At 52.3% G+C, this 27037-nt stretch overlaps 1 protein-coding gene across 1 annotated transcript; it reads right to left on the bottom strand.

Moving 5' to 3' along the window:
- ATP1B3 (ATPase Na+/K+ transporting subunit beta 3) lies at positions 1 to 26296 on the bottom strand. The gene is made up of 7 exons (XM_056121124.1): positions 25957 to 26296; positions 9570 to 9698; positions 8621 to 8728; positions 7349 to 7536; positions 5564 to 5620; positions 2139 to 2225; positions 1 to 638 (listed from the first exon to the last, which is right to left on the bottom strand). Exons 1-7 carry the CDS (start codon positions 26063 to 26065, stop codon positions 459 to 461), a joined length of 858 nt encoding a protein of 285 aa, XP_055977099.1. The 5' UTR covers positions 26066 to 26296; the 3' UTR covers positions 1 to 458.
- Positions 26297 to 27037: the final 741 nt, after the last annotated feature.

Here is a 27037-nt window from a genome sequence, read left to right as displayed (position 1 = left end):
CATCGTTCAAATCCACTTTTATTTTCGTTTTCGCTTCATATACAGAAACAGACCTTCTCCACCCACGTTTCTTGGAGTTCTAGTCATTTGATGTTGGCTGGGTAACCTCTTAAATCCCTCAAACCTGGCTGGCATCAAAATACAACAGTTAACCAGTTAATCTAGAAAATATTTACAGAGCACAGCACATGAAGCTTTAGACACTTGGCAATTAAACCACCTAGAAACAGGACATGAACCCCGTCTTCAGGTTCAGAATCAGGTGCTCAGGGCCCCTCGTGGGCACTGTCCCGTTTCAAAGGCAGGTCACTCTGAGGACACTGTGGTCAGGAGGCTCGTCACCAGGTCACCCCAGCGTCAGGTACCACCCACCTCCTCCAAGGTGGGATCCTAATTCTAGAATGGCAGGTCCAGCTGATACGAAATGAAGACAGACGACACGCCCGCAGGTGGGAAGCCTAACGCTTATTATCGAACATTTGGACTTTGAAGGAAAGTCGGCCCAGAAACTTGTCGCGGTCATCGTTGTTCTTTAGGTTGGGCGAGTCCTCGACAGAGCAGTCAACTACAGCTTCAGCGTCCGTGAACGAGGTGTTGAACTGGATTTGGATGGCGACCAATGGCTGCAGGTAATTTGGCTAGAAAAGATGGGAAAACAGACTCGTTCGGATCGGGATGGGAATGAAATGCTTCATCTACGTTTTTATCAGGAATCGGTCTCTTTAACTTCTACCTTATAAAAGGACCTATTTCATAACAAACTTCTGTGACGGTTCCACTGTGCCCAGACTATGTTCTCTAGACCATTTCTGTCGTGACCACAGGAGGCTGTGGGACTCGGGGCAAATACTCTCAGAGCCATCTTTCCATCACAGTCGTCCCAAGTGGAATTTTTCACTCTCAGGAGCAAGAAGAGCTAGGGCAAAGCGGTACAAGCTGCACCTGGAACATGTGACGTGCACAGAAACCGCAGAAGAACCGGGACATGACGCAGAGAACTGAGGTGCAGGCAGGACCCAGCACTGCTATGTGTCCCCCAAAGCAGAAACTGCCCAAGAACCTATCTGCACAGTGGGCAGAGTGCTTGCCTTGCCCAAGGCCAGCCCGGTGGTTCCCTAGCCAGGACCCCATGCAGTACTCCTCCCCAGCCCGCCAAGAGGAAGCCCCCAGCACCACCAGGCGTGGCCCCAGAAACAAAAGAAAAGCAGATGAGGTGCCGAAGTGAAAGTACCGTGGGACAGGCATTTGCCTTGCACGGCCCGGGTTCGATCCCCGGAATCCCACATAGTCCCCATAGTCCACACAGCACTGCCAGGAGTAATTCCTGAGTGCAGAGCCAGGAGTAAGCCCTGAGCATCACCGGGTGTGGCCCAAAAAGCCAAAGGAAAAAGAAAGAAAAGGGACTGAGTGCCGGGGAGGTGAGTAGAAAGGAAGGCTCACGTGCACGCGGAGTGGGGAGGGGTCTGGGATGCAAACAACAGCCGGAACAGCCCCCGAGCGTGCCACGCGCGGCCCCGCATCAAGCCAGAGTCCGGCCGACCGAGGAGGCGAGACACGGGCCGGAGGAACAGGCAGCGGCCACGGCGCTTGCCTGGCACACGGTCCCCCGTGATGGGTCACCCGAGCTCGGCCAGGAGTGATCCCCGAGCACAGAGCCAGACGGAAGCCCTGGGCCCCACCCGATCGGCCCCAACCCCCACTTCCAAAAGAGAAATTAAAGAATTAAGATGTGAGACCCTGGGCCAGAACATGTCTCCCTTCATGACCAAGGAGGAGCCTGCATACAGCCAACCTGGGTTGACTCCTGAGCACTGCCAGGAGTAATCCCTGAGCATGGGCTGGGCTGGAGGTGTAGAAGCTTCGTTGGCCATGGGGTGGCCCTTCTCAAAGAAGTGACACACAAATGGCCGTTCAGGACTCCCAGGCAAGCAAGACTCGAAAACTAAGGCTAATGTGGGTCATGACAGAAAACGGTCGGGGGGGGGGGGGGGGCGCAAGGCCCCCCAGTACGCCCTACATACGAGTCCTGGCATACTACAAGGTCCCCTGAGCATTGCCAGGTATGGCCCACAAGCCCCCCACCCCAAAGAACCAATTCCCCCCCCCAAACTCACAACAAACGAAGAACGTCTACTTACTTGCCGTTTTTTTCCATAATACGGGAAATATTTTAAATTTAGTTTTCCTTCATCAGGAAAACTCACTATCGCTGCCTCTGTCGTGTACTAAAGTTGAGTGAAAAAGAAAAACAAAAGATCATCTTTTAGTCACAAAGCACAACATAAAACGCACCACCAAGGGGACGACACCAAAGAGGAACTTCTATTGGGAGAAACCAAGTCACCCCAAAGGCCTGAAGCTCGTGTTTGAATACCGCTGGGTGTGCCCTCCCAAAGTGATAAAATGTAATACTAATAGTTCATTCACTGAAATAAAAAGGTAAACGCAAATGTTATCAGTATTTATAATCCCATTCATCTGTATTATCGCTAGATTATCTACAGTATTCCTAGTGAGTAGGTCATCTACAAAAATCATCCAACACATTCCAAATAGGCCTGATCTCCTCTTTCCCTTTGTGCTGGTCATTTCTGGGATCTACTGGAAAAGTGGGGGTTCCGGCTGGAAAATGTCAGAAACACAGATGCCACGTGCAAGGCACCCAAGGTGGGGTGCCCTGCATGTCGCCCATTTGGGTCCAGTTCCTGAGCACTGTCAGGAGGGACCCCTGAGCAAAATCAGGAGTGAAAAGCCCTGAGCACCGCCACGTGTGGCCCCTCTAAAACCAAAAACCCCATTAACTGTGTAAACACAACAAAACCCTGGCCTGTTTATTTTATACTCTTTATACACAATTTCTCTTCAGAGCAAGTGAGATGTGCGGGCTCATGGCCGAGACCCAGGTTCCGCTGGACACCACATGGTCTCCCGGAGTGCCGAGGGGAGAGGAGAGTATCGGCCTCTAAGAACCCCTTCAGATGGCGCCCACCCCCCCCAATCACAGAACCAGGGCCAGAGTGCTCGTACAGCAGGGAGAGCTCTCGCTCGCACATGGCCTCCCCGGGTCTGGTCTCCAGCATTCCCCAAACCCCACCAGGAGCCATTCCTGACCGCAGAGCCAGGAGGAAGGTCTGGGCACCACTGAGCGTGCCCCCCACCCACCAAGAGAGAAAAAAAAACCAACCTCCAAAACAGTGGCAGACAGCCAATGGGACAAGGATGTTTTTCATTAATATTTCCCCCAAGTTATTCCAGAAGCACAAGATGCACAAGAGGGGAGCATCCTTCAAACCCCTAAGAGCCCTAAAACTGGCTAAAGAGGGCTGGAGTGACAGGACAGCAGGGAGGGCACTGGCCTTGTAGGCGGTGGACCTGGGTTTAACCCCCGGCATCCTATATGGTCCCCCGAGCACCGCCAGCAGTAATTCCTGAGTTCAGAGCCAGGAGTAACCCCTGAGCACCACAGGGTGACCCAAAAAAGAAAAAAAAATTTGGAGGGTTTAAAAACTCCCCATCTCCCTTTCTGGGTCCCACAGACACGTCTAATCTACGGTCACTGTCACTGTCCTCCCGTTGTTCATCGATTTGCTCAAGCGGGCCCAGTAACATTATGAGACTTGTTATATGTTTGGCATATCAAATATGTCACAGGCTTGCCAGGCTTTGCCGTGCGGGTAAGATCCTCTTGGTAGCTTGCTGGGCTCTCTGAGAGGGGCGGAGGAATCGAACTCGGGTCAGTCATGTCGGCCGCATGCAAGGCAAACACCCTACCCGCTGTGCTATCGCTCCAGCCCATGTCTAATCCAAGTCCACCTAAATACATGGCCCTCCTGCCACCAGGTTTACCAATATAAAACTGACAGTTCCGCCTGGCCGCACCCAGCATCCTGGCCTCAGAAATTTTCATTTGGGAGGACCATAAGGACCATAAGGAGTCATACTTAGGAGGGCTGAAGCACTAGGACAGCGGGTAAGGCGCCTGCCTTGCAAGCAGCTGATCTGGGTTGGAGCCCCTTCTCATATGGTCCCCGTCCCCCCAGAGCACAGCCGGGAAGTGATTCCCAAGTGCAGAGACAGGTGTAAGCTCTGAGCACAGCTGACCCTGGTCCAAAAAACAAAAGGTAACGTAAAGATGATTTAAAATGTCTCCTTCTGTCCACTAGTTCAGACTCTCAGAAAGATGTGTCTATTAGAATGATTGTGTTCCGAGCAGGAGCAAGAGCACGTGTAGGGTGCTGGCCTGGTCTGGGGCCCACCTGGGTTCCAGCCCTGGCATCCCATATGGTCCCCTGCACACCAGCAGGAGTAATTCCTCAGTGCAGAGTCAGAAGTAAGCCCTGACAAAAAGCCAATAAATGATGGTAAGAGAATGACTGATCTGAAGACGGCGGTTTCTGATCTAGGTTTCCTGGCTGATAATGACACAGGAGAGGAAATAAGACCGCTGGTCACACGGGTACACTGTAAACAGGATGGGGAACCACACCCTGCCCGGCTCTTCGTTCTACCCCGTGAGAAATGAGTGTGGCTGTGCAAAGGCATTGGGCCTCACACAAGCAGCAGCAAACATCACCTGGAAGCTTCTTACAGCCAAGCGCCAAGTGGGGCTTCTGCCGAGGCCTGGAGCCAGTACCTAGAGCCCACCCGCCCCTTCTAGGGATCCTGATCCAGCCTCCAGGAATTCTGACGCGGGACTCAACTCAGAAGCCCAGAGCCAGCACTTTCTGCTCAGGCAGAATCCTAACTTGGGGCAAAACGCAGGGCAAAAAGACACTGCACATTTTCCTCACACTCCACCTGTGATTTCAACATAACATTTTAAAGCAGAGACGTCTATGTACAATTGGAGCTGTAATGTGAATGTTTCATATCATGATAAAATCGCAAGAGTTTTTTCTCAGAAAGCTTACCCTCATTGACACGCTTGTGTGAAGGTACACTTGCAGCATGGAAAGAAAACAAAGGAGGTTAGGGGGTCACTGCACCACATCTGGGGAGAGGGAGAGAACAATGCTCTGCATGACGTACAGCAGCACCAGGCTCCAAATCTCAACAGCAGGCAGTGGGCCAGAGAGATAGTCCAGTGGTTAGGGCGCGTGCTGGGTTCCAGCCCGGTACTACACACAGTCCCCAGAGCCCTGTCGGGAGTGAGCCCTGACCATCACTGGGTGTGGCCCAAAACTAAGAACCAGAAAGGGGAGGGTGCGGCGACAGACACAACTGATGTACTATTTTCGTTTTAGATCTTCCTTATTAACAGTATTTAAGATACCATCATTATATAAGGCCAACCCCACTTTTTGTGCAAATTAGGCAAGGAAAAACTTGGAAAATTTATAATGAAGGTATATGGAAACATATATGGATATAAAGTTTAGGATAATTTTTTAAAAAAGAGGTGATTTTAAAAAGAAAGGCTCCCTACCTCCAAAATTGGTAGAATTTTATTATTTTTCAAAGAATACAGTCAGAGATGACTAAAACTGTGACAAGAAAAGATAACTAAAACTCACAGGATTCAAATTTTTAAGAGATAGAAAACAGTTGTCTTATTAATACTAACCTTTTGTTTTAGTGAACAGTGTATCTTTGGATTTCCTTGAGGTTTTAATCCGATTATCTGAAGTTTAAAAAAAAAGTAAGTACATATGTGTATGTACATTAAAACATCACAAAGTAAACAGCAGCACTTCTTTATGCCTGGAAATAATCTTTATATTGGCCCTTACTTTTTATAGGCTAGAACGGACTTTTCAATACTCCCACCTACTGTTTGCCTCGCATGAAGGCGACCCGGGCTCTTATCCCGGCATCCCATACGGTGCCCTAAACCCCGTCAGGAGTGATTCTACCCCGTGTAGAGCCTGGAGTAACTCCTGTGTGGCCCAAGCCCCCATCCCCAAAAAGGGAAACAGAAATGTTTCTTTGGGGGATTTCAGGGACACACCTGGCTATGCTCCGTGTGTCCCCCTGGCTCTGGGCATCAAACCTGGATCACCCCCAAGCAAGGCAAGCTTCCTACCTGTCCTACTACTCGGGCCCTTAGTCATGTCTGATTTCATGATTCATGTAAAGAGGAGAACTGCAGAATTCTAGTTAAGCAACTGCTCTTAACTGTCATGAAGGTGGCAGTCACCAACAAGCCCCTTGTCTCCCATATCCCGCTCAGCCCAGCGGACACAGGCCCGGGAAAGAAGCCCAAAAAGCCTTGAGGTACCACTCACGTCTGTGGAACGCGGTGACCACATCTCCTGTGTGCTGGGTATCGACTCCTCTCTCTTGTGAGGGCATCTGACTGGGGGGAGCACTGGAGCGCATGAGCATTTCGCATGAGAGGGGCCAGAGAGAGAGTACAACGGGGCAGACACCTGCCTTGCACAAGTGTTGCACTGAGTAGCAAAGTGCTTGCCAATGGCTGATTTGAGTGACGCTGTTAAAGAGAAACTTCTTTTCTCTAAGCGGAAGATGAGCAGTTTACATTTTAAGGGAAGTATCTTCGCTAACAGAATGACCCTGAGCCCTTTTAATTCACACAGAAGAGCAGCTGCTCAAATTCGCTCGTGGCTCTACATCAGCCAACACACAATCCTGGAAGCTCTCTCCGCAACGTCGGCAAATGCCGCCCCTTGGATGGCCAACTACGGCCGACCAAGAGCCGCGAGCTGCGAAGCTCTTTTCCTGCTATTATACACACACTGGTTTGTCAATAATGCAATCCTGCCTAAGGAGAGGGAGTGGGATGGGGATTTTGGTGGTGGGAGACGTGCACTGGGGAAGGGACGGCTGTTTCGTCATTGTATGACCGAGACTTAAACCTGAAAGCTTTGTCACTGGTGATTCGATAGATCGATTTATCGAAAAAAAAATGCAATGCTGTATTTTCCTACTATTACATATACATGTACTGTCAATCCTAGCTTTGATACTCTAGACCCAGACAAGGTGAAATCCATCAAATTTCATAAATTTTTCCATGGAACTGTAAATTACAACACTGCATTCCAAGTCGCAGGACCACAGTGCCAGAGGGTTAAGGCACCTGCCTGGCGATGTGCGGTGGTCCCCTGCGCCGCCAGGTGTGGCCCAACCTCTCCTCCAAAATTAAACAAGCCCACTGATGACAAGAGAGAAACCACACATTTTAAAACAAAAAGAAAAAAAGGAAAGGTCGAGCTGTTATATGCTCTGATCCATGTCTGAGTTACATAAAATGTGCCTCGTGGTATTTTTCACCAAACTGACTTCCCAAAGGTCACTGCTCTGTGAGAACACCTATGACACAGTTGACAGCTGAGCAGATGACACAGGGGCGGGAGGGGGGAGATACAGCAATAAAACATGTACATACTCTGTTCATTTTCAAATAAAAGCACGGCCTTCCTCTCGAGAAGCCAAAGTCACCATGAGCACCTGCGGTGCCGCAGGCCCTCAGAAACCTGAGAGGAAAATGGCATGCCGTGTAGACTGGCCCCGCCTGTTCAAAATATGTGTCTTGGGGACACGACGTGTGATTCACCTGCAGTTCATTTGCATACGCTGGAAGGAAACACAAGCAGAGGTAAGTCCACAAAAGATCTTCAACATGACAGGAAGAAACCACCCCTCACACTGGCGCCTTAAAATACTAACTGGGGCTGCAGCGATAGAAAAGCAACCAGGCAGGGTACTGGCCTTGCACACAGCTAACCCACGTTCCATCCCCGGCATCCTATGTGGTCCCCTGAGCACCACCAAGAGTGAGTGCAGAGTCAGGAGTAAGCCCCGGGCATCATCAGGAAGGGGGGGGGGGGGGGGGACCTTGGGAACAGCCAGGCTGACACGGGCCTCAGGAGAGGCAGCACTGGGGCCCCGAGCCCTGGGGCCTCAGTCTCGTGCCCCAAGCCTGGCTTCCTCTGGGTTCCCTCAGCTCTCCCAAGAGCCCGCCTGGAGCATTTCCGAGGGGAGTTCCTCAGGTCGTTCCTGAGGTGTCCCCGTGCACTGATGTCCCTCAAGTTCTCCGAGACACATGTCCAACCTCGCAGCCATTGCCTGGGGCAGGCAGAGGGGCCAGAGGGACTACTTTCACTACAGGCCTGTATGTGGTGTTGACCCTGGCTCACGTACACAAAAATAACTGGAAAAGCCCAAAAAACCTTTGTTTTAAAGTGAAGCAAGACCTTTTACTTCAGAAAAAGGTCAGGCAGGGAGGAAGAGGGGAAATACTCGTGTAAGAGAACTCGGGCTTCTCCAAAGGGAAAAGAACCTAAAAGCACAAACTTCGTGTGTAAGAGCCTAGGCTGGGTCACCAGCTCTGGTGAAAAACACAAAATCTACTTCAGATTGTCAGTTAACTGTCCACCCGCACTTGTCCATGCTGAAAATGACAAATATGACACTTCTGAAAGTAATTTGGAGGGGGGTGTGGGGGGAGGGAAGAGGGAAGAGATCCAAGCCTGGAGCCACTAGGGCTCTTGCCCTGCACGTGGCTGACTGGGTCTGGCCCCTCATGCAGAGCCAGGAGTAAGGCCTGGGCACCACTGGCTGTAGCCCCCCAAAACCACCAAGACCTTCACCATCCGGTACTCATTACTGTACCAGAAAGTCTTCCTTTTACTCACTCCAAACAGAGAAATGTCCTTACGTTTTAGATTTCTCACGATGTCATTAATCAACCCCCTGTAGGTATCTAGATCGCTCGCATTGTATGTGTATTCCAGCGGAGTAGGTGACCTCGGGAATATCGAAACCCCTGAGAGTGAGAGAAAAGGGGGAAGAGTGACCAGCAGTTCCCTTCTCCTCTTGCGCTTAGCCCTCCAAGGAGGTCCCCGGCAATTATCAATAACTTCCCACTACTATGATGACAGCATCTGAAAGAAAAGCATTCCATTTGGAGATCACCTCAAACCATTACGGGATCACAGTGACACCAGAACCACGGCTCAGCGGGACAGGGCTCCCACAAAGCACATGGTCAGTCAGCAGTGCCAGAAGCAACCCCAAGCGTGGAACTGGGAGTAGCCCCTGATCACTGCCAGTTCCATTCATGACACCCCACCCCCAAACCTCCCGACTTCGACATACTGCAAGCATGGTGTCGCATGTATTTGTGTTCTGGTGTTAGGAACCAAGCATGCAAAGCATGTTCTCCACAGTGGAGCTCCACCCCAGACCCAGACTTGACCTTCTGAAACAGTATACGACCTTCAGTGGGAACAGTAACTAACATAGGCTCGAGTCACCAGGCCAGGGCACAAAGGACATTTTGGGTGGCATTTTTCTTCGTTAATGGTGGCCGGGTCCTGGGCTAATTCATTAGCAAGATCCCTGGCCAACATCCGTACGAAGCACGTAAATGCTAGATCAGGCCACGTGGACACGTCTACATGGTGGCCACTAAGGCCCTTCAGAGGTGTTGGAGAGAAAGGACAGTGGGCAAGGCGCTTGCTGGCCTTGCGCCCAGGCGGCTCCGGGTTCAATTCCAAACACCCCATCCAGCTCCCCAGGAATGCAGAGCTGAGTGAAGACACAGGGTCAGGCTCAAGGATACCTCACGACTGGAGGAGCCTGGAGAGGGGCAACGGCCACGCTACCTGGAGTAGGAATGCGGTCTTGGTATTTCGGAACCTCGTCGCTCAGCGTCTGAAGCATCGCCCACATCGTCAAGGTGAAGAGTGCAGCCAGGAACACGTAAAAGACCAGATAGAAGAGCAAGATCAAACCTGGAAAGGAAACAGGTGCGATGAGCTCCACAGACATACGCAAACCGCAGGGCTACCACCGAAGCCCGGGACAGCCCACTGAGCCGCACGGCCGCGTGTCCCAGCAGGACTCACAGCCCTCCTTCATCCCGTCCCAACTGCTGCCACAGAGCAGACTCGCGTTCAGTTCCCAGCACATACAGAGAAGGAAGAGCTTCCCAGTAAGGAATTGAGGCCCTCAGAAAAACGGAAAACTACTGAATTGGGATAAAGCTCCCAAGGTAACTCGATTTTTCTTTTAACTGATAAATACGCAAATTAGTACACGGCCCCATATTTCATAGTCAGAATTATCTGCACACGTGTTAGTATTAAATACTAAGTTGACTTTAAGGAACAGCCGCCACTGTGCCGACGGCAAAGCATGACGATGTCCAATGACTCCAGTTCAGGAAACACTGGCCGGGGTGGGCCCTGCAAGGTGGTGAGAGGCCCAGGCCTGGCGGGGCCAGGGGTCAGGGGAATAGTTTCCTTACTTCCAGAACATCTAAAACAAGTGATTTTTTCCCCCTCAGATCTCTATCTAAAGCTTTATTATCACGGGGCCGGAGCGATAGCACAGCGGGTAGGGCGTTTGCCTTGCACGCAGCCGACCTGGGTTGGATCCCCGGCATCCCATATAGTCCCCCAAGCACCGCCAGGAGTAACTCCTGAGTGCAGAGCCAGGAATAACCCCTGAGCATCACTGGGTGTGACCCAAAACGCAAAATAATAATAATAATAATAATAATAATAATAATAATAAAGCTTTGTTATCAGAAGCAGTTGCCAGCAAGATCATGTGCTGAAATAGTGCCACATGTTTGTAATGTAATGTTTAAAAACTGACAGCCCCTGCCAAGGAAACAAGATGCATAAATGAAGAACATTTCATTCCCTTCAGATCAATCAACCACAAACATTCCCAGCCCAGGGGCTGGAGCGATAGCACAGCGGGTAGGGCGTTTGCCTTGCACGCGGCCGACCCGGGGTCGAATCCCAGTATCCCATATGGTCCCCCAAGCACGGCCAGGAGTAATTCCAAAATGCAGAGCTAGGAGTAACCCCTGAACATCGCCAGGTGTGACCCCCCCCCAAAAATGCAAAAAATTCCCAGCCCAAGCAAGGACCCACAACCCCTGTCAGAGCACATCTGTGATTTCCAAACTCCTGTCTTCTATATACAGCCACTTCCCCTCCAGAATGTGCTGCCATGACTCCTAACTTCCTTCTGATCCTCAAAAGGCCCAACCACAAACTCCCAAAACAGGTTTTCCCAAAGCTGAAACTCTAACTTGCCCTTTCTTTGGGGGAGGGGGGTCACCAGCAATGCTCAGAGGTTACTCCTGGCTTTGCACTCAGGGGACCATATGGGATACCAGGAATCGAATCTGGGTCAGCTGCGTGCAAGGCATACGCCCTACCCGCTGTACTATCACTACTATCACTCCGGCCAACTTGCTTCTTAATCACAGGTAAGGAACTGTTTTCCCCCAATCCACCCCTTCAAGGAAAAGCAATTTCGTCCAGACAAGCATCCTTCCTGTACTCCCCACCCCACCCCCCAGTTACCAGGGGGATGGGAAGAAAGAAGCACCTGTCCCATCCAGACCACGTCACCTTCCTACCACACATTGTGATCCTGCTGCAGAAAAGGAAAAGGAAGACCCGTTTCCAAGGAGTGCTCCTGACACTAGAGCCAGAGAGTGACGCGGCCCAGGCCCAAGGTTGATGAGCTAAAGCAGGGAAATGTTCTTTCAGATCAGGACTTGGCAAGCACGAAATCCCCCACTCAGCCCACTGGGGTTGACAAATTTGTAAGTTTACCAATTGGGGGCAGTGTCCCAATAAAACTTTCACTGGCGGAAGCCAGAGTAGCTTGTGGGTGGGTGGATCTAGTCGATATGAAACTGGAGAAATCATAAAGGTTTAATTCTTACCAGTATTTTCAAACTACCTCAGAATATTCCAAGGCAGGCCTTGGCATCTGATTTGGAAATGTCTAGGAAAATAATAAAAATGCAACTCAGGCTCAAAACACTTGGCTGTGCATATGCCAAGGTCCACCACAAAACAAAATCAAAAAGACGAAGAACAGTTACAGTGAAAGCGAAATGTCAAAACTTTCTGAACCATGTTCATAAAACAGATGTAGAAGTTAATAGTCACGTCCCTGATTATCAGGATAATCTGATTCCATGAACACCAGTGATCGTTGATTGAACTTTAAATATAGGAAGTACAAACACAAGAAATTAAGCAATTTCCACCCCTGGAATTGTTTCCTGAAACTTTTTCCTTTTTGAATGAGCTTTCTGCCAAGTTCCAAACCTGCTATTTAACAGGTCAATACTGGACCATTGTTAGGCTCAATATCGGGCCTCAAATAAGTCCAGAGCTAGGAGCAGTATCCAAGGCAGGAGTTCTACCCGCTGTACCATCACTCCAGCCTCATCAATCTCTTTTCTATTAAAACAAATGTAAATCCTACCAGAAAGGAGAGGAGAGTACAGTGGGCAGGGTGCTTGCACTGCTCGTGTCCAAGAGGGGTTAAATCCCAGGCACCCAGAGCCCCACCAGGAGTGCTCCCTGAGCACAGAGCCAGAAGTAAGTCCTGAGCTCCCAGCTGAGCTGGGTGTGGCTTAAAAACAAACCACCACCAAAAACTCTAAGCAGAAGATAAAGACACAAGTGGGCAAGTGCCCCTCTGATAAGGGACGAGGCTCACCCTTGCTGACAGCACCCCCCACCTCATTGGTGGGGGTGGAAACTGCCAACGTGCCCTTCGGACTCCCTGTTAGTGGCAGTAGGAAAGCAATCACCCAACCCAAACTGAAGCACTCTATCCCCAAATTCCTCAGCTACAAACCAGGAAGAATGAACGTCAATGTCACTGACTTAAAAAAGGAACAGTTCAGGGGGCAAGACAGAGATGAGAAGAACTGCTTTGGCCTGTGGCCCAAACCTCCCCCCAAAACCAAGTAAACAAACATTAAAAAAATCATGTGTTGGCGCATATGCTGCCTGAGCCCACGTGGCACGTGCCGCCCGCATCTCCCCTCTTGAGATGTGGACCTTCGTGCTTTCGTGTCTAATGCTAGGATGTGTGTCGGGGCTCCCTCCGCCCTTGGAGAAGCCGTGTTCTCTCTCGAGTACGTTACTCTCTCTCCACACCTAAAAATCCTCCAAATAAAATCCATTTACTCCAAAAAAAAATCCTGTATTTGAACTCTTAGGAAACACTGATATTTTAGAGCAGCCCGAGGTAGCTAACGCGGTCAGTACCAAAAAAGCACGATCAAATATCAAATATAATGCTGCCTCTGGCAACTCTGCTTCTGTTTGGAGTGAACACCCCAGTAGTGCTCAAGAATCACCATTTGGCAGAGTTTGGGGGAGCCACATGTGATGCCAAGGATCAAACCTGGGCTCTGAAATGCGAAACATGCGCTCGAGCTCGCAACACGGTCCAGCCCATGTGGTGCTGGGGCTCCAGCCTGGGCTCCCCTATACAAAACACCTGTGCCTGTCCGTGAAGCCCTTTCCATTCCCGAACTCTGGTCTGTAAAAATCCAAGAAGGCCAGGGAGATACAGGACACTGGGTAAGGCACTTAGCTTGCCTGGATCTCATTCTCTCTCCCGCGAACTCCACACAGGCAGGAAACCCAGGGTTCGCTCTCTGGCACCCCCGAAGACTGCCAGGAGTGATCCTTGAGCACAACTGCATGTGGTCACACCCCCCCACCCTGGCCAAAAATATCAGGACGGACAAGTTTAAAGTCTTCCACTTACTTGGGGTTGGAGAGAACTCAATGGCCGAGTGTGGGCACGAGCATTCCTAGACCCCCAAGGTTATAGTCCCTGAGCACCACTGGACATGCCTCCCCCAAGAAAATTAAAATGGCTTTCAGTGGGGCCCAGAGATAGCTGGGTCAAGCACACGCTTTGCATGTGGGAAGACCAGGTCTGTCCCCAGCACCGCGTGGTTCCCAAGTATCACCACTGCTGAGAGCAGCTCCTGCACGCTGCCGGGCTCCCCCACACCCCGCAACACACCTGAAACGCTAAACAATTCTCACAAAACTTGCTTGTGAAGGCAGAGCTCATGCACCTCGCTCATCTGGGAACTACAGTTCTAACTGCAACGATGAAACTTTCTGAAACTACTCCACAGCCCCAGTAACACAGTTTTTCGTTCTGGTTTGGGGGTCACAGCCAGTTCTCAGGGCTTCCTCCTTACTCTACTGCTGGTCCAACAGCGTTTCTTTTTTTTCCATCGAGCTTTTCATTTGTTGTAGGTGATACATCACAAAAGGATGCTTGCTATGATTATAGGGGACTTGATGATCTGACTTGTTCGTTAGTATTGACCATTACAAACTTTCAGGTTCTCAGGGATCCCCCTGTGGCAGTGTTCAGGGGAGCAGATGGGCAGCCAGAGATCAAACCCCAGGTTGGCTGTATGCAAGACAAGCATTCTACCCTCTGTCCTACCTCTCCAGCCCCAGCGCAAGGGCTTTCAACAGACTGGGCGTGAAGAACAAACTAATTTGCGTTTCCCTAATGAGTATTTAAATCAGCTAATATAGCTGATTTAAATAATCTGGTTTTAAGTTACTTCCACCTCCTGTGGGCGACTGCTGATATTTTGGGCCATTTTTCGTAATTTGGGGGACTATGCCCAGGGTCCATAAGATGCCAGGGATCAAATGGGAGTGGGGGTTACTGCGTGTCAGCCTCATGCAAGGCCAACACTTGATCTCCTGTAACTCCGTAACACCTTAACCCCCCTTTCCCAGACCTGTCCGTTCTTAAATTGGGTTCCTTTCTCATTTTTTTGACTGCACCATAGTTCCCTGTATCACACACGAAAGCAAACGGACGGTGGCCCGCTCCCATTCTGCGGGTTCTTTTCATTTTCATCCGAATGCCCACACTTCTTGTCTGTTCGCTTATTTCCACTCTGCCTGTGTTCCCTCTCGAACATGCACTTCTCCCGCCCATGGGCTCCGCCAGGCTCCACCTCCAGTGGCATCTGCTGAAGTCAGATTCATTTCTACTTTCTCTGGTGACTCGTACTCGTCACGGAGGCTTTGATGACAACCTTTGCTTTTGAAGACTACATGGCTTTCGTGCTAAGGTTTGGATCTTTAATCTATCCTGAAATACTTCCTGTACAGCTACTGTCATGCCTGTAGACTGTCATGGACAGCTACTGTCATGCCTGCGACATCCAGCTGTCCCAGGACCATCTGCTTTTTCAAAGCCACTGTTCCCCAATTAAAGAGAATAATTTTTTCTCAACAAATGACCTTAATATCTGTATTTTTAAAAGGTCATGAGCAATAATATGGCGGGTCTGGCGTTTGCTTTGCATGAGGCCAGCCAGGTTCCATCACGGCACCCCACACAGCCCTCTGAGCCTGGCCTGAAGTGATTCCAGAACACAGAGCCAGCAGCAAGGCCTGAGCAGCGTCAGAGGTGCCCTCCTCCACCTCACCCCCGCCAAAAAAAGTTCGTGTGTTAGGGGCTGGAGAGGCGCTTGCCTTGCACGTAGGTGATCTGGGTTTGATCCCCGGCACCCCACTGTCCTCCCCCCAAGTATTCCTGAGTACAGAGCCAGGAGGAGTAACTTCTGAGCATCAGCAAATGTGGCCCCAAACCCTCCCTTCCCCCACAAAAAGATCGTGGGTATATGTAGTCGCATTTTATATATCAAAATTATGGGAGATTACAGGGGCTAGAATGGGCAGAGCAGGTAGAGAACTTGCCTTGTGCTGTAGAGTTAGGGTAGTATAAGATTAGAGGGGCCAGAGTGGGTGCAAGGGGTTAGGCTGTTTGCCTTAAACACGGCGGACCTGGGCTCAGTGCCTGACCCTCCTTCAATGTCCAGCACCCATATGGTGTCCTAGCCCTGCGAGGAGTGATCCCAGAGCACAGAGACAGAAGTAGGCTCTGAGCACAGCCAAGTAGGGCCCACTCCCAATGAAGAAAATGGGGTATGATCATCCTGGGAAGCTGTTAAGGCTAAACTAAAAAGCACAGGGTGCGATGACCACATAATGAAATGCGGTACTAAGTCGGGGCAGGGCTGAAGGAACAGCTCAGGAGGCCAAGAGGAAGGACCACTGGGAAACCCCTGAGCAGTGGAAATGAAATCTACTTCCAAGTCAGAAAAATAATCACGAATATTCAAAGAGTGGAACTTCCAGACATATAAGGGCGTTCAGCGACTATACCTCTGCCCCAATCCTAACTCCAAGAACAGATCATGCAATACCCCTCCCCAAAAGAAGAAATCAAAGAGCAAACGGGGGTTGGGAGAGGAGACACACCCACAGACAACTTATGGATGTTAAAGGAAAATGAAAAATAACCCACAGAGCAGAGCAGGCAGAGACAAAATATGGAGAATGCATGATGAAAAATCATGAACCGTTATTTTTTAAATGCAGCAGAGGGACCAAAATGACTGTACACAACAACAGAAGGCGCTTGGCCTTCCCCGTGGCTCAGATGGACGCAACCCTAACTAGAGTCCCAGCGCCACAGATGGTTCCCTGAGCACCACCAGGGGTCACTGCTGAGCAGTCAGAAGCCCCAGAAAACCTCCAAATAAAAAATAAAATTCACCTCAGAATGACACGTACAACATGCTTACAGTCAAGGCACTCATATGAGTGGCACAAATCATTACAAACACATCTCAGTTATAACTATATATTCGATCCCTGGCATCACATAAGGTCCCCCAAGCACTACCAGGAGTAATTCCTGAGAGCAGAGCCAGGAGGAACTCCTGAGCACCAATGGGAGGGAGGGAGGGAGAGAGAGGGGGAAGGGGGGAGGGAAGAAGTCAATTCCTATATTGTGGTAACCTGAAGGGAGGAAATGACTGGGGATGTGGTCAAGGAGGGTTTGGGCCTTGGCTACAACACTGGATTCTTTTTCTAAGAAAATCTTATATAATATCAAACTTTTTAAAAGCACAATAGTCCAGGGACCCACCTCACACAACTGACTTTTTTCGATTCCCAGCACCCACCTCGCCCCCCTGAGCACCACCGAGTGATCCCTGAGCGCAGTGAGGTGCAAACCCTGGACCCCGTAAGTGTGGACCACAAGCAAAAGAACAAACCAAACAACCTGCCAGAAGGGTCCAAGGTAGCCCAGGGGCACAGAGCTTTGCCTGCAGCCGCTTTTGATCCCCCCACCACATGTTCCCCCAAGTGCGGCGTAGCAAGCCCTGGGTACCACTGGGTGTGGCCCCAAAAGCAACGAACAAAAACCTCCCAGGAAGATGGTCTGGTGCTAGAGGGCACGGAGTTTAACGCCAGGTACCAATAATGACACACTGGCCACACACAAAACTTCATCTAGTCAAAATGCAAAGCTATGTAGTTGTCAGAGCAGTTCCCTGGGAAAACCCACAGCAGCCTTCCGATGTGTTCAGTAAAAATCCCCCTTGGCTAGTCAAAAATCCAGGTATTAAAACTCCAGACTAGGGGCCGAGCGATAGTACCATGGGTTGGGTATTTATCTGCCTTGCACGCGGCCAACCCAGGTTCGATCCCAGTGTCCTATGTGGTCCCCCAGCACTATCGGAAGTAATTCCTGAGAGCAGAGCCAGGAGTCAGCCCTGATGATCACCAGGCGTGGCCCAAAAAGCAATAAATAAATAAAATAAAGCGAGACTAAATTCAAATTAGGAGATTTTAAGAAAATAACACCAATTAGGAGCTGAAAATAGAGCAACTCATAAAACATGTTTTTTTAAATTTTAACCAACTGCAAAGCTCCCTGGAGAACAATCTGTTGTCAAGAGAAAGAGGAGGCCACTTCAATGGCAGCCCCCCTTCTCAGCATGCACCCCCAAGCAAGCACTGGCACACCTGCACTGCATTTGTTGGGCACTGTACTGGGTTTCTGGGAAACTGGCTTCACGGAGCTACTCCTGGCCCTGTCCTCAGTCAGGGGCCACTCCCAGCAGTGGTGCTGGGGACTGAACCAAGGTATGTGCCTTAATCCCTGCACTATCTCTGGCTGAACTGCAAAAAAGAAGAGAAAAACTGGACACAATTAAATGCTCACCAGAGATCTATGTACATCCATCTATGCAGCGCCTCTCCCCAGTCAGCAGTCAGTACCGACTCACATGAAATAACCACATGTATTACTGACATGGAAACATTGTCAAGTAACAAAAGTGTGTGTGGGGGGGAACTCTTACCACATAGTTTTCCTATTATTCATAGAAAAGAGCAAAAGAAAACAACCTCTTCCAACGCACTCTACACATCATCACACACAGAGAAACACAGTGGCAGGCAGGCAGGTCACCACGAGACAACCACGAGGCAGGAAAGGACCCAGGAGCTCGACGGAAGGAAGGCCGGGGAGAGCAGCTTCGACACAGTACTCCCAAAACCTTCACACACAGGGAGGAGCCGGCTAGTTTTTATGCATTTCAAGTTCCAGTATCATTGCTCAGCATTTGCACATAAATGGGACAATGGTCCAGGGTATCATTAGGATCATGATGGGCGGGGCTGGTCCACCCACGACCACTCAGTATTTCCCCTCGCCCCCATATGCTGCTTTAAGAATCCCCTCTAAGCAGCCCTGTGGTGGCCGGATCTGTCTCTGAGTCCTTCCGAGGGCACTTCAGGCCCCACAAGCTATGGGAGCGGCAAAGGCCCCAGTCCGGGCCACAGCTCACCGGTTCTCCTGCATGCTCTGCTCCACTGGACATGGGCGGTGTCCAGTTTGGATCTACTCTGGACATAAGCTGGTGCAAGCTTTGTGTAGACCTCTCCTGGGGACACATCTTGAAGGAGAGCTGCAGTGAACGGTGAATACTGATTCCCATTTAGAGAAAACTGCCAGGACTTTTTTTATAACAGGGAGGGAGGGAGGAGGGGAAGGTGAGGAAGGGGGAGGGGGGAGGGGGAGAGAGAGAGAGAGAGAGAAGAGCGAGGGCCAATTCAAGCCTTAGATGGGTCAGTACCTTCCGCAGCCATCAACAAAATGTAAGTGAGAAGTTACAGCAAGTGCCAGCTCTGGGCCAGGAACTTGGTTTAGTGGGAAGACACTTGCCTGTGTTCAATATCACTCGCACTTTAAAAAAAAAAAAAAGGGGCAGGGCGGGGGGCCTCCAAAATGGCTCAGTCACTAAACTATTTATTTCTGTGCGGTGCTGGAGAGGAAACCCAGGGCCTTACACATGCAGGAGGCTCCGTCCGCCGTGCACAGCCCCGTCCGTCCACCCTCCCATCCCCGACCGTGGGCAGCGAGCTCCAAACCCAGAGGTGGGGGGAGCACATGAAGCGCCATGGAGTGTGCCCCCGCCAGGCCGGAATACTACAGCAGGAGGTACTTGCCTCGCATGCAGCCAATCCCCAGCACCCCGGGCACCACCAGGAGCAATTCCTGAGTGCAGAGCCCGGAGGAAGCATCACCAAGTGTGGCCCAAAAGGAAAGGGGGGGGAGGAAGCTTTCTCTAAGGCTCTCTTGAGTGAGCTCTGAAGCTGAACAGAACGAGAAAGCAAGTAGGCCTGATAATGAACCTGGTTCTGCTCCTCTGACCAGAGGCACTGCCCAGGCATGCCACAAAGGTCTCCCACAGAGGAAGTTCCTGGGAAGCTTCTTTGAATGTCACGCTTGCCTGAAAACCCAGCAGTGCTGCAGGAGAGAGACGGACAGAAACAGAGAAGAGCGAGAAACAGAGACAGGAAGGGTCTGCCCAGACACTGGGGAACTGTGACACAAGAACACTCAAGTCCATTCAAGGCTCTAGTACGGGAACAGCTCCTAAGCCTGCTCACTCGCTCGGACCATTTTCACTACGAGCCTACTAAGTGCCAGGCAACTAAGTGCCTGGGGCTAGGAAATCAGTGATGAGTAAGAGGGAGTGAATAAGCTCGTAACCTAGGCAGCAACATTATACAAGGCCGTGACTGCTAGAGCAAAATGGAAACAGCATGAGAAAATGGAGCTACGAGAAACATGGGTCCGCTGAAAGGAACATGAACAAAATGGAGCATGAAGGGAAGAGCCCTGGCTCGGAAACCAGGAACTCAAGTTTAAGATACCATTAACAGGATGCATATACATTCAGGTAACTTTTTTGTTTGGGGGGACACCAGGCAGTGCTCTGAGGCCCATATATGGTGCCAGAAATCAAACCAGGACCGGTTACGTGCAAGACAAGTACCCTAACTGCTATGCTCTCTTTCCAGCCCTGCCAATAACTTAATGAACTGCCACAAGCATACCAGTGATGCCATTAAATGACATCAAACCCTAGAATGAATTCAATTTCCAAAAAGAAGCACGCTTCTTTTGTTGAAATAATGAACGTAATCAATGTAGAGAAGAGTTAAGTAGAAATCATCTGCCTCACAGGCACTGGGAGGGTTGGGAGGGGGGTAGATTGGGGTTCTTGGTGGTGAAAAATGAGTACTGGTGAAGGGAAAGGTGTTTGACCATTAAACCTGAAAGCTTTGTAACTTTTCCCACAGTGATTCAATAAATAAATATAAGGAAAAAAATTAAATTATGAAAAAAATTAAGTAAACAAAAAGGAAGCATGCTTTGGACATGGAGTGGACCTACAGTCCAAGGACTCCCTCACTGAATGAATCTGAACACATCACTTCAGAGGGGGCAAGTTTTCGTCTATGCAATGAAGACACTGGGTGAGATTAGGGGCCTAAACCGGTTTTCATTCTGGGACCTGGAGAGAGAGCACGGGGTTAAGACACTTGCTCTGCACTCAGCTGACCCCAGTTCAAGCCCCAGCACACCTGTGGCCAGGAACCATCAGGAGTGATCCCTGTGCACAGCCAGGAGGAAGCCCCGAGCAGTCAGCTGTGGTCCAAAATCCCCCCCACCTCCACGAACTTGAACGAGTCACAGTAACATACTCTTACGTCCGAGAATCGGCACACACCAAAGCTTCACGAAACATTATTCCTTAGAACAAACTAAGGAGAATAAACGGACTTTTCCACTACTCTGATAAAGAATTAAAGTTCACTGCAAGGCTGGGGAGAAAGCGCAACAAGACGCACCAAATGCTTTGCGTGCAGGAGCCCCGGGTTTGATCCCAAGCCCCCCAGGCTCTGGAGCACCACTCACGTCAGCCAAAGTAAGGGGGAGAAAAGTGCACTGCAACACCACGTAGGCATGAACGCCTGACAGATGAGCTTGATCGCTAATCTGTCTTACCTTTATCACATTTAATGCAGCGAGGCTTAGAGACCCACTAAGCTGCTAAGCGCTCTGTTTTCAGGGAGACCTTGCGTTGCTGGTGGGTAGGCGGCTCAGCTAGGAAAGTCCGCTCTGGGCACACTCAGATCACTGACCCTGTTGTGTTCTGGAAGGCTGACAAGTCCACCGAGTTGATTCGTGCGACGTCTGAAACTGCACAAAGAGCCGCTACGGACCCAAATGTAGGTCTGCATGTATTTGGGGGGTTGGCGAGGACACAGCCTCCCAAGGAGGGCTCAGGACGTCCTCCCGGAGACCACCAACCAGGCCTGCGGATCAAGGCAAGGGCCCGAGGGTGCCGAGCCGCTAGGGTCCCCAGGTGCAGATTACCGGGGACGACCGCCTCCACCCCACCTTCCTGCTTCAACCACAGGGGGACCACAAAGTACTGGGGATCAAACCAGGCTTGGCCACATGTAAGGCTAGAGTCTTAATCTCTGCATCATCTCTGCAGCCCTCAGAGAGAGCTATCTTAAGGCAATGAGATGTAATAGAAAAGAATTTCCATTTTATCAGGGCAAAATTGTTTAAATGTTTGTTCTTGATCCAGATAGATAATACAGGGGGGGTTAAGGTGCTTGCCTTGCCTTCAGCTGACTCCAGTTCAATTCCAACTATGATTCAGTTCAATTCCCAGCGCCACATAAGCTCCCATAAGTACCTCCATGAGCAACCCAAGCAGAGCCAGGAGCAACCCCAATAAAAAAACAAAATAAATAAATGCATCTTCCTAGGCTGGGGTGAGAGTTCAGTAGAGCGGGTTTTGGCCTGTGCGGGAAGGCCCCCAAACCAAAGTCAATAATACTGTGCTCTCAATATAGCTAATGCCCTACCAGTCAAACCTCAGAGTAGATGGGTCGGGGCTGGAGAGATAGCACAGCGGGTAGGGCGTTTGCCTTGCATGCAGCCACCTGGGTTCGATCCCTGGCATCCCATACGGTCCCCCAAGCACCGCCATGAGTAATTCCTGAGTGCAGAGCCAGAAGTGACCCCTGAGCATTGTTGGGTGTGACCCAAAAAGAAAAAAAAAACGCTTAGAGAGCTTGACCATCTATGCTACATTAAAAATGCAGTTAAGGAAAAGGGGAAAAAATCATAAGTATTTCTAAAGCATAAAAGGCATGTATATTGTACACGAACTACAAATTCCAGCAGTAGAAACACACCTCCAGGAAAGGAGCTTGCAAAGGTCAGGGAATGGGAGGAGAGTTTTCTAAAAACAATCAGGAATTACTCACTTCCCCCTGGGTATCTTCCACGCATTTTTTTTTGACGTATACAAGTTAATAAATTTGAGTTTAGTTTTTTGGATTTTTTTTTGCCATTGTTGTTTTGGTGCCAATCTGCCAGTTCTGAGGGCTGACTCCTGGCTCTTTACTCCGGGATCACTCCTGGCGGGGCTAGGGAGACCATATATGGTGCAAAGCATCAAACCCAGGTCAGTCACCTGTAAGGCGAGAGCCTACCCGCTGTACTATTTTTCTGCACTCTCCCCCCTCCAATAAATTTGCTTAAGAAACAAAAACAATGTAGATGGCCAATCAGGGTTCAATCCCCAAGCCCTTTGAGAGTGATCACTGAGGGAAGAGCCAGAAGTAAGCTGTGTGCATAGCTGGATTGCCCCCCACTCTCTCCTACCCCAACAAAAAACAAAAAACAACACACACACACACACACACACACACACACACACAACAGTACAGGCCAAAGAAACAGCTCAAAGAGCTGACTGCATGTTTGCAAGCCAGAGGATCAAATTCCATTCTGGGCACAGCATGGTACCCCAGCATCCACTGGAGTTACCCCCTCCCAGCAGAAGTAGGGAGTAGGCTCCTTTTAACAGTTGGATAGCAGCGCCCCACCCTGCCCCCACACCAAAAAAAAAAAAAAATCATAGCTCAGAGGGGGGGAATGCTCAAGTGGTACATTACTAGCCGAGCATATGTGTTCCATTGCAGGTACATAAAAAAACAACTAGTGGGTTCAACTAGACCAAAGAACACTAGTCAGCTATGAAAATCGTGACCTAAAGGGCTGGAGTGAGAGTACAGCAGGCTGGGTGCTTGCCTTGCACCAGACTGACCCAGGTTCAATCAATCCCCCCACATCCACCAGAACGGATCCCTGAGCAGAGAGCCTGTAAGCACCTCCAGATGTGACCCAAAAAACAAACAGAAAAAAGAAAGAAAAACAAAGTGCCCTAAAATCAGAGATTTCATATGCTTTGCATGCGGGAGGGTCCAGGGTGCATATGGTTGGTCACTGAACAGAGCCAACAGCCCTTGAGCAATGCGTGGTGTGGTTCAAACACCGAGGAAGAAAAAAAAAAGAACTCTTTGCCTGACGTGGTAGATACCCTCAATAAACTGAGAAACCCTAAAACACTTACTATATGTAGTCTTCTCTGAAAGCTCTAACAGGTTCAATCCCCATCCATGCAGATGGTCCCCCTGACCACTGCCAGGAGTCACTGACAGCCCAAGCACCAAAGGGTAGCACCCAAAACACCTGCCCATCGAAAAAAGAAACATCTAGAGCAACATGTTCAAAGTATCTGGGGATGGAGTGACAGTACTGCAGGTAAGGTACTTGCCATGTACGTAGCCGACCTGGGTGTGATCCCTGGCACCCCAAGTCCTACCAAGGATTACTGACTGACCCCAGACGTGGCCCAAAACCAACAAAAAAAAAAAAAGAGAAAGAAAGTGGGGATCTTGCTCGGGAGAGCAATCAGACACCCCTTTTCTCCGACAGACTTGGACACACTCGGGTCTAGTTTCTGAAACTCTGGGTTCCAGCCCCAGATGGGGTTTTGGAATTCAAAATCAGTTTTCAATTCCTTCCCGACTTATTAAGATGTGTATACCTATGTTACACACCTAGATGCCCGCACACATGTAAATCTTTCTTGGGTGAAAAAGCGTCGAGGGGCTGGAGTGAGAGAGGAGAGGAGCCTGCCTTGCGTATGGTTGAGCCGGGTTCAATCCCTGGCATTCCATTCGGTCCGGTGCCCCGCAGAAGTAACCGCTGAGCATCACTGGGTGTGGCCCCAAATCAGAAAGTGTCCTGAGAGGAGAAAGCTGCAGTGGCCAGGATGGAGCGCAGTGGCTTTCAACCCTTTCACACAGGCACGGCCGGGGCTCACAGCTGAAGCACAGAGTCCCGCTTCCAGCAAACGATCCTCAGAGATCCTTGGAAGGACGCATTCTGTTTGAACAGGGCTACGAAGGCCTTTCACGCACTTATGCCACTGCATGCGGGAACTTACTACTGAATTTACTATACTTAAAAAAAAAAAAAAGCGACTGGGTTTTCTGTTTGGGGGCCACACACTCAGGAGTGACTCCTAGTAACGCAAGGGGGATGGGATCAGACAGGGTGCTGGGGTCCAACCCCCATGGGCACATGCAAGGAAAGTTCCCTACTCACCACGATGGCATGCGCCCCCACTTTTGAGTTTTGAAGAAAACCTTGCCGAATCCTTCTAAACAAACCCTAACTCCATCTGCCCTGCCTTGCAGACTGCCCTATGTGTGGGACACATACACAAACACGCATGCGGGTCATACCGAGCGCTGCTCTGGCGACCCTACGGCCCCCATGGATCTGACCAAGGTCTCGCTGGGACGGCCACACACAAGGCCTGCCACCTTACCTCCTGCGCCATCCCTCCTGCCCCAGCATCCCCTACACCTCAAGCAGATATGCACGAGGTATGTCAGTGTCTTCTCCAATGACAATCTCTCAATCTCTACCTCGCCACCTGGCAAGGGAAAGGTGAGAGAGGGACTGCTTCCTCCGGGACAAGGGCCACCCCGGCCCCCAAGGGAAGGGACATCCTACTGGAAATGACAAGATGCGGTGAGGAAGGGTTCAGGAACAGGAAGATCACCTTCAAAGACCGAATCCTGTTCCCCGCCCGAAAACCCCTTCTGCCAAAAAACGAGGACACTCAAGGTCGAGGACGCCTCAACACCCCCCGCAAACCACCCCACGGTTTGGAGAGAAGATCCTGCTCCCTTAAGCAAGAAGCCAGCGGGCTCCCTCAAGACGGTCCGATTCAGCAGCCACCACGAAGAAATCACTTTCGAGGGGCTGCTCTGCTGTCAGACCGGCTCCCTGCGGGCTTCCTCCCTGGCTCCGCGGAATCTGTAATTTCGCGCAGAGTCAAATCACCACCTTTCGTTCTGGGTCTCGGTTCCTCATCTCCCGAGTGTGTGAGTGTGTGCTGGGGAGGGGGGGGGCTAGGAGGAGAAAAGCCTCCGAGGCCGCCGTCCCACCCGAGGAGACGCGCCCCGACCCTCGGGGTCCATCGGGGCGCCGGGCAGTCCCGCTGCCCTGCAGCTGCGATGCGCAGGACCCTGGCGTCTGGGAAGGAGCCCCGAGCCCGCCGCACCCTGGGGCCCACTCACCTTCCCCAGCACGCAGGTCCGCTTCCTTCGGCACAACACCCACGCCCCCCCACCAAGAGCAAAAAGAAAGGAAGGGGAGGGGCACTAAATCCATACAATTTTTCAAGACCCCCCCAAAAGCATCCACGAGACTACGCCGGCGAGCGAGGGTGGGCGGGCTGCAAAACAAAGGGCTCGGGCTGGAGCTCAGAGACCCACCGCGGAGACTCGGAGCAGAGAGAGGGGGGAAAAGTAAGTTTTTTTGGACCCAGCTCGTGCCCCTGCCCGGCCCGGCGGGTCCGAGCGCGCAGGACCCGCCGCCGCGGCCCCGGCCCGGCCGAGGGGGCTGCGGTGACTCCGGGCCGGCGCGGTCACGGGACGCGGCGGGAGTGGAAATTTCCTCTGCGCCGGCGGCGCGCCCCGGACAAAGGCGGGCGCGGGGGTCCCGCTTCCGGCGCCCGGGGCCGGGCCGGCACGTGCGGCCCCGCGGGCGCGACCGGGCTCGGTCGGGCGCGATCGGGCTCGGGGCGCGCGCGCCCCCGCCCGCCCCCGGGCGCGCCCAACGGCCGCCGCTCACCCCAGCTCGAGGCGGTGCGCCCCAGGAACTGCCCGGTGCCGGGGTTGTAGAGGAAGAGCTTCCATTCGGCCAGGCTCTGGTGGAAAGTCTTCTTCTCCGGCTTGGTCATGGCGAGGCGGCGCGGCGGGCGGCGGGGGCGGCGGCGGCGAGGCGCGCGCGGGGGCGCGACCCGGCTCTCGGCGGGGCGGGAGGGCTCGGACACCTCCGCACGGCGAGGCGCGCTGCAGCCGACTGCGCCGAGCCGCGCCGGGGCGGGCGGCCGCTCGGGCCGCGGCTGCCTGACGTCTCCGCCCGCCGCAGCCAATCCGCGCGCCGCTCGGCCCGCGCCGCCGCCGCCGCCGCCGCCCCCGCCGCCCCCCGCCGCCCGCCGCCCGCCGCGGCCCGCGCGCCGGCCCCGCCCCCGGGCCGCGAGGCCCCGCCCCCGAGCCGCGAGGCCCCGCCCCCGAGCCGCGCCCGGCGCCGCCCGCCCGCGGCCAGAGCATCCCGCGCGCGCAGCCCGGGACGGCCCCCGGCCGCCCCCGCCCGAGGGCCGAGCTAGCGGGCGCCGCGGGCCGCCCTGGGCCCGCTCGCCCCTCCGGAGGCGGACCCCGGGCCCGGGCGCGGGCCTCGCACGTGGCCGGCGGGGGGTCGACCCTCGACCCCGCCCCGGCCGCCGGGGGGAAGCGCGGAGCGCGGCGGGGCGTGGCCCCCCGGAAACCCACGCGCGGGCCGGCCGCAGCCGTCCTCCGCGGCCACCTCATAGCCGGCCCCCGGCGCTCCCCGCCGCGCTCTGTGACGCACCCCGGGGCCCCGCGGCGGCCCCCGTGCTGGCTTCGCGGCCTCGTGCACGCGGTGAGGGCCGCCCCGGGGCCCTCCCGCCCTAGCCCTGGCCCCGCGCTGCCCCGGACGCGACGCGGTCTGTCGCTGAGCTCGGTCCCCCTGCTCTCCCAGGCCGCTGTCGGCTGAGCGCCCCCGGGGCTTCTCTCCGCCCTCGCCCCTTGGACTTCTGGCGCCCAGTGGGCGCTCCCCGCCCTTGCTCCTGGCCCCCGGGGGACGCCCCTGCCCGGAGAGCGGCGGGCGCAGCGCCCCTTTCCTGCGCGAG

This window comes from Sorex fumeus, unplaced genomic scaffold, assembly GCF_029834395.1.
Source record: "Sorex fumeus unplaced genomic scaffold, SorFum_2.1 ptg000044l, whole genome shotgun sequence".
Classification (NCBI taxonomy): Eukaryota; Metazoa; Chordata; class Mammalia; order Eulipotyphla; family Soricidae; genus Sorex; species Sorex fumeus.
Note: the sequence above shows the minus strand (reverse complement) of the source record. Positions and strands in the feature narration are given on the sequence as shown.

Excerpts from the sequence above, each read along its gene's own strand:
- ATP1B3 (XM_056121124.1), bottom strand. The coding sequence starts at position 26,065 with ATGACCAAGCCGGAGAAGAAGACTTTCCACCAGAGCCTGGCCGAATGG. Across the intron at positions 2,226-5,563 it reads ACTGTTCACTAAAACAAAAG|TACACGACAGAGGCAGCGAT; the intron begins GTTAGTATTAAT and ends ACTCAACTTTAG. Across the intron at positions 639-2,138 it reads ATTATGGAAAAAAACGGCAA|CCAAATTACCTGCAGCCATT; the intron begins GTAAGTAGACGT and ends CATCTTTTCTAG.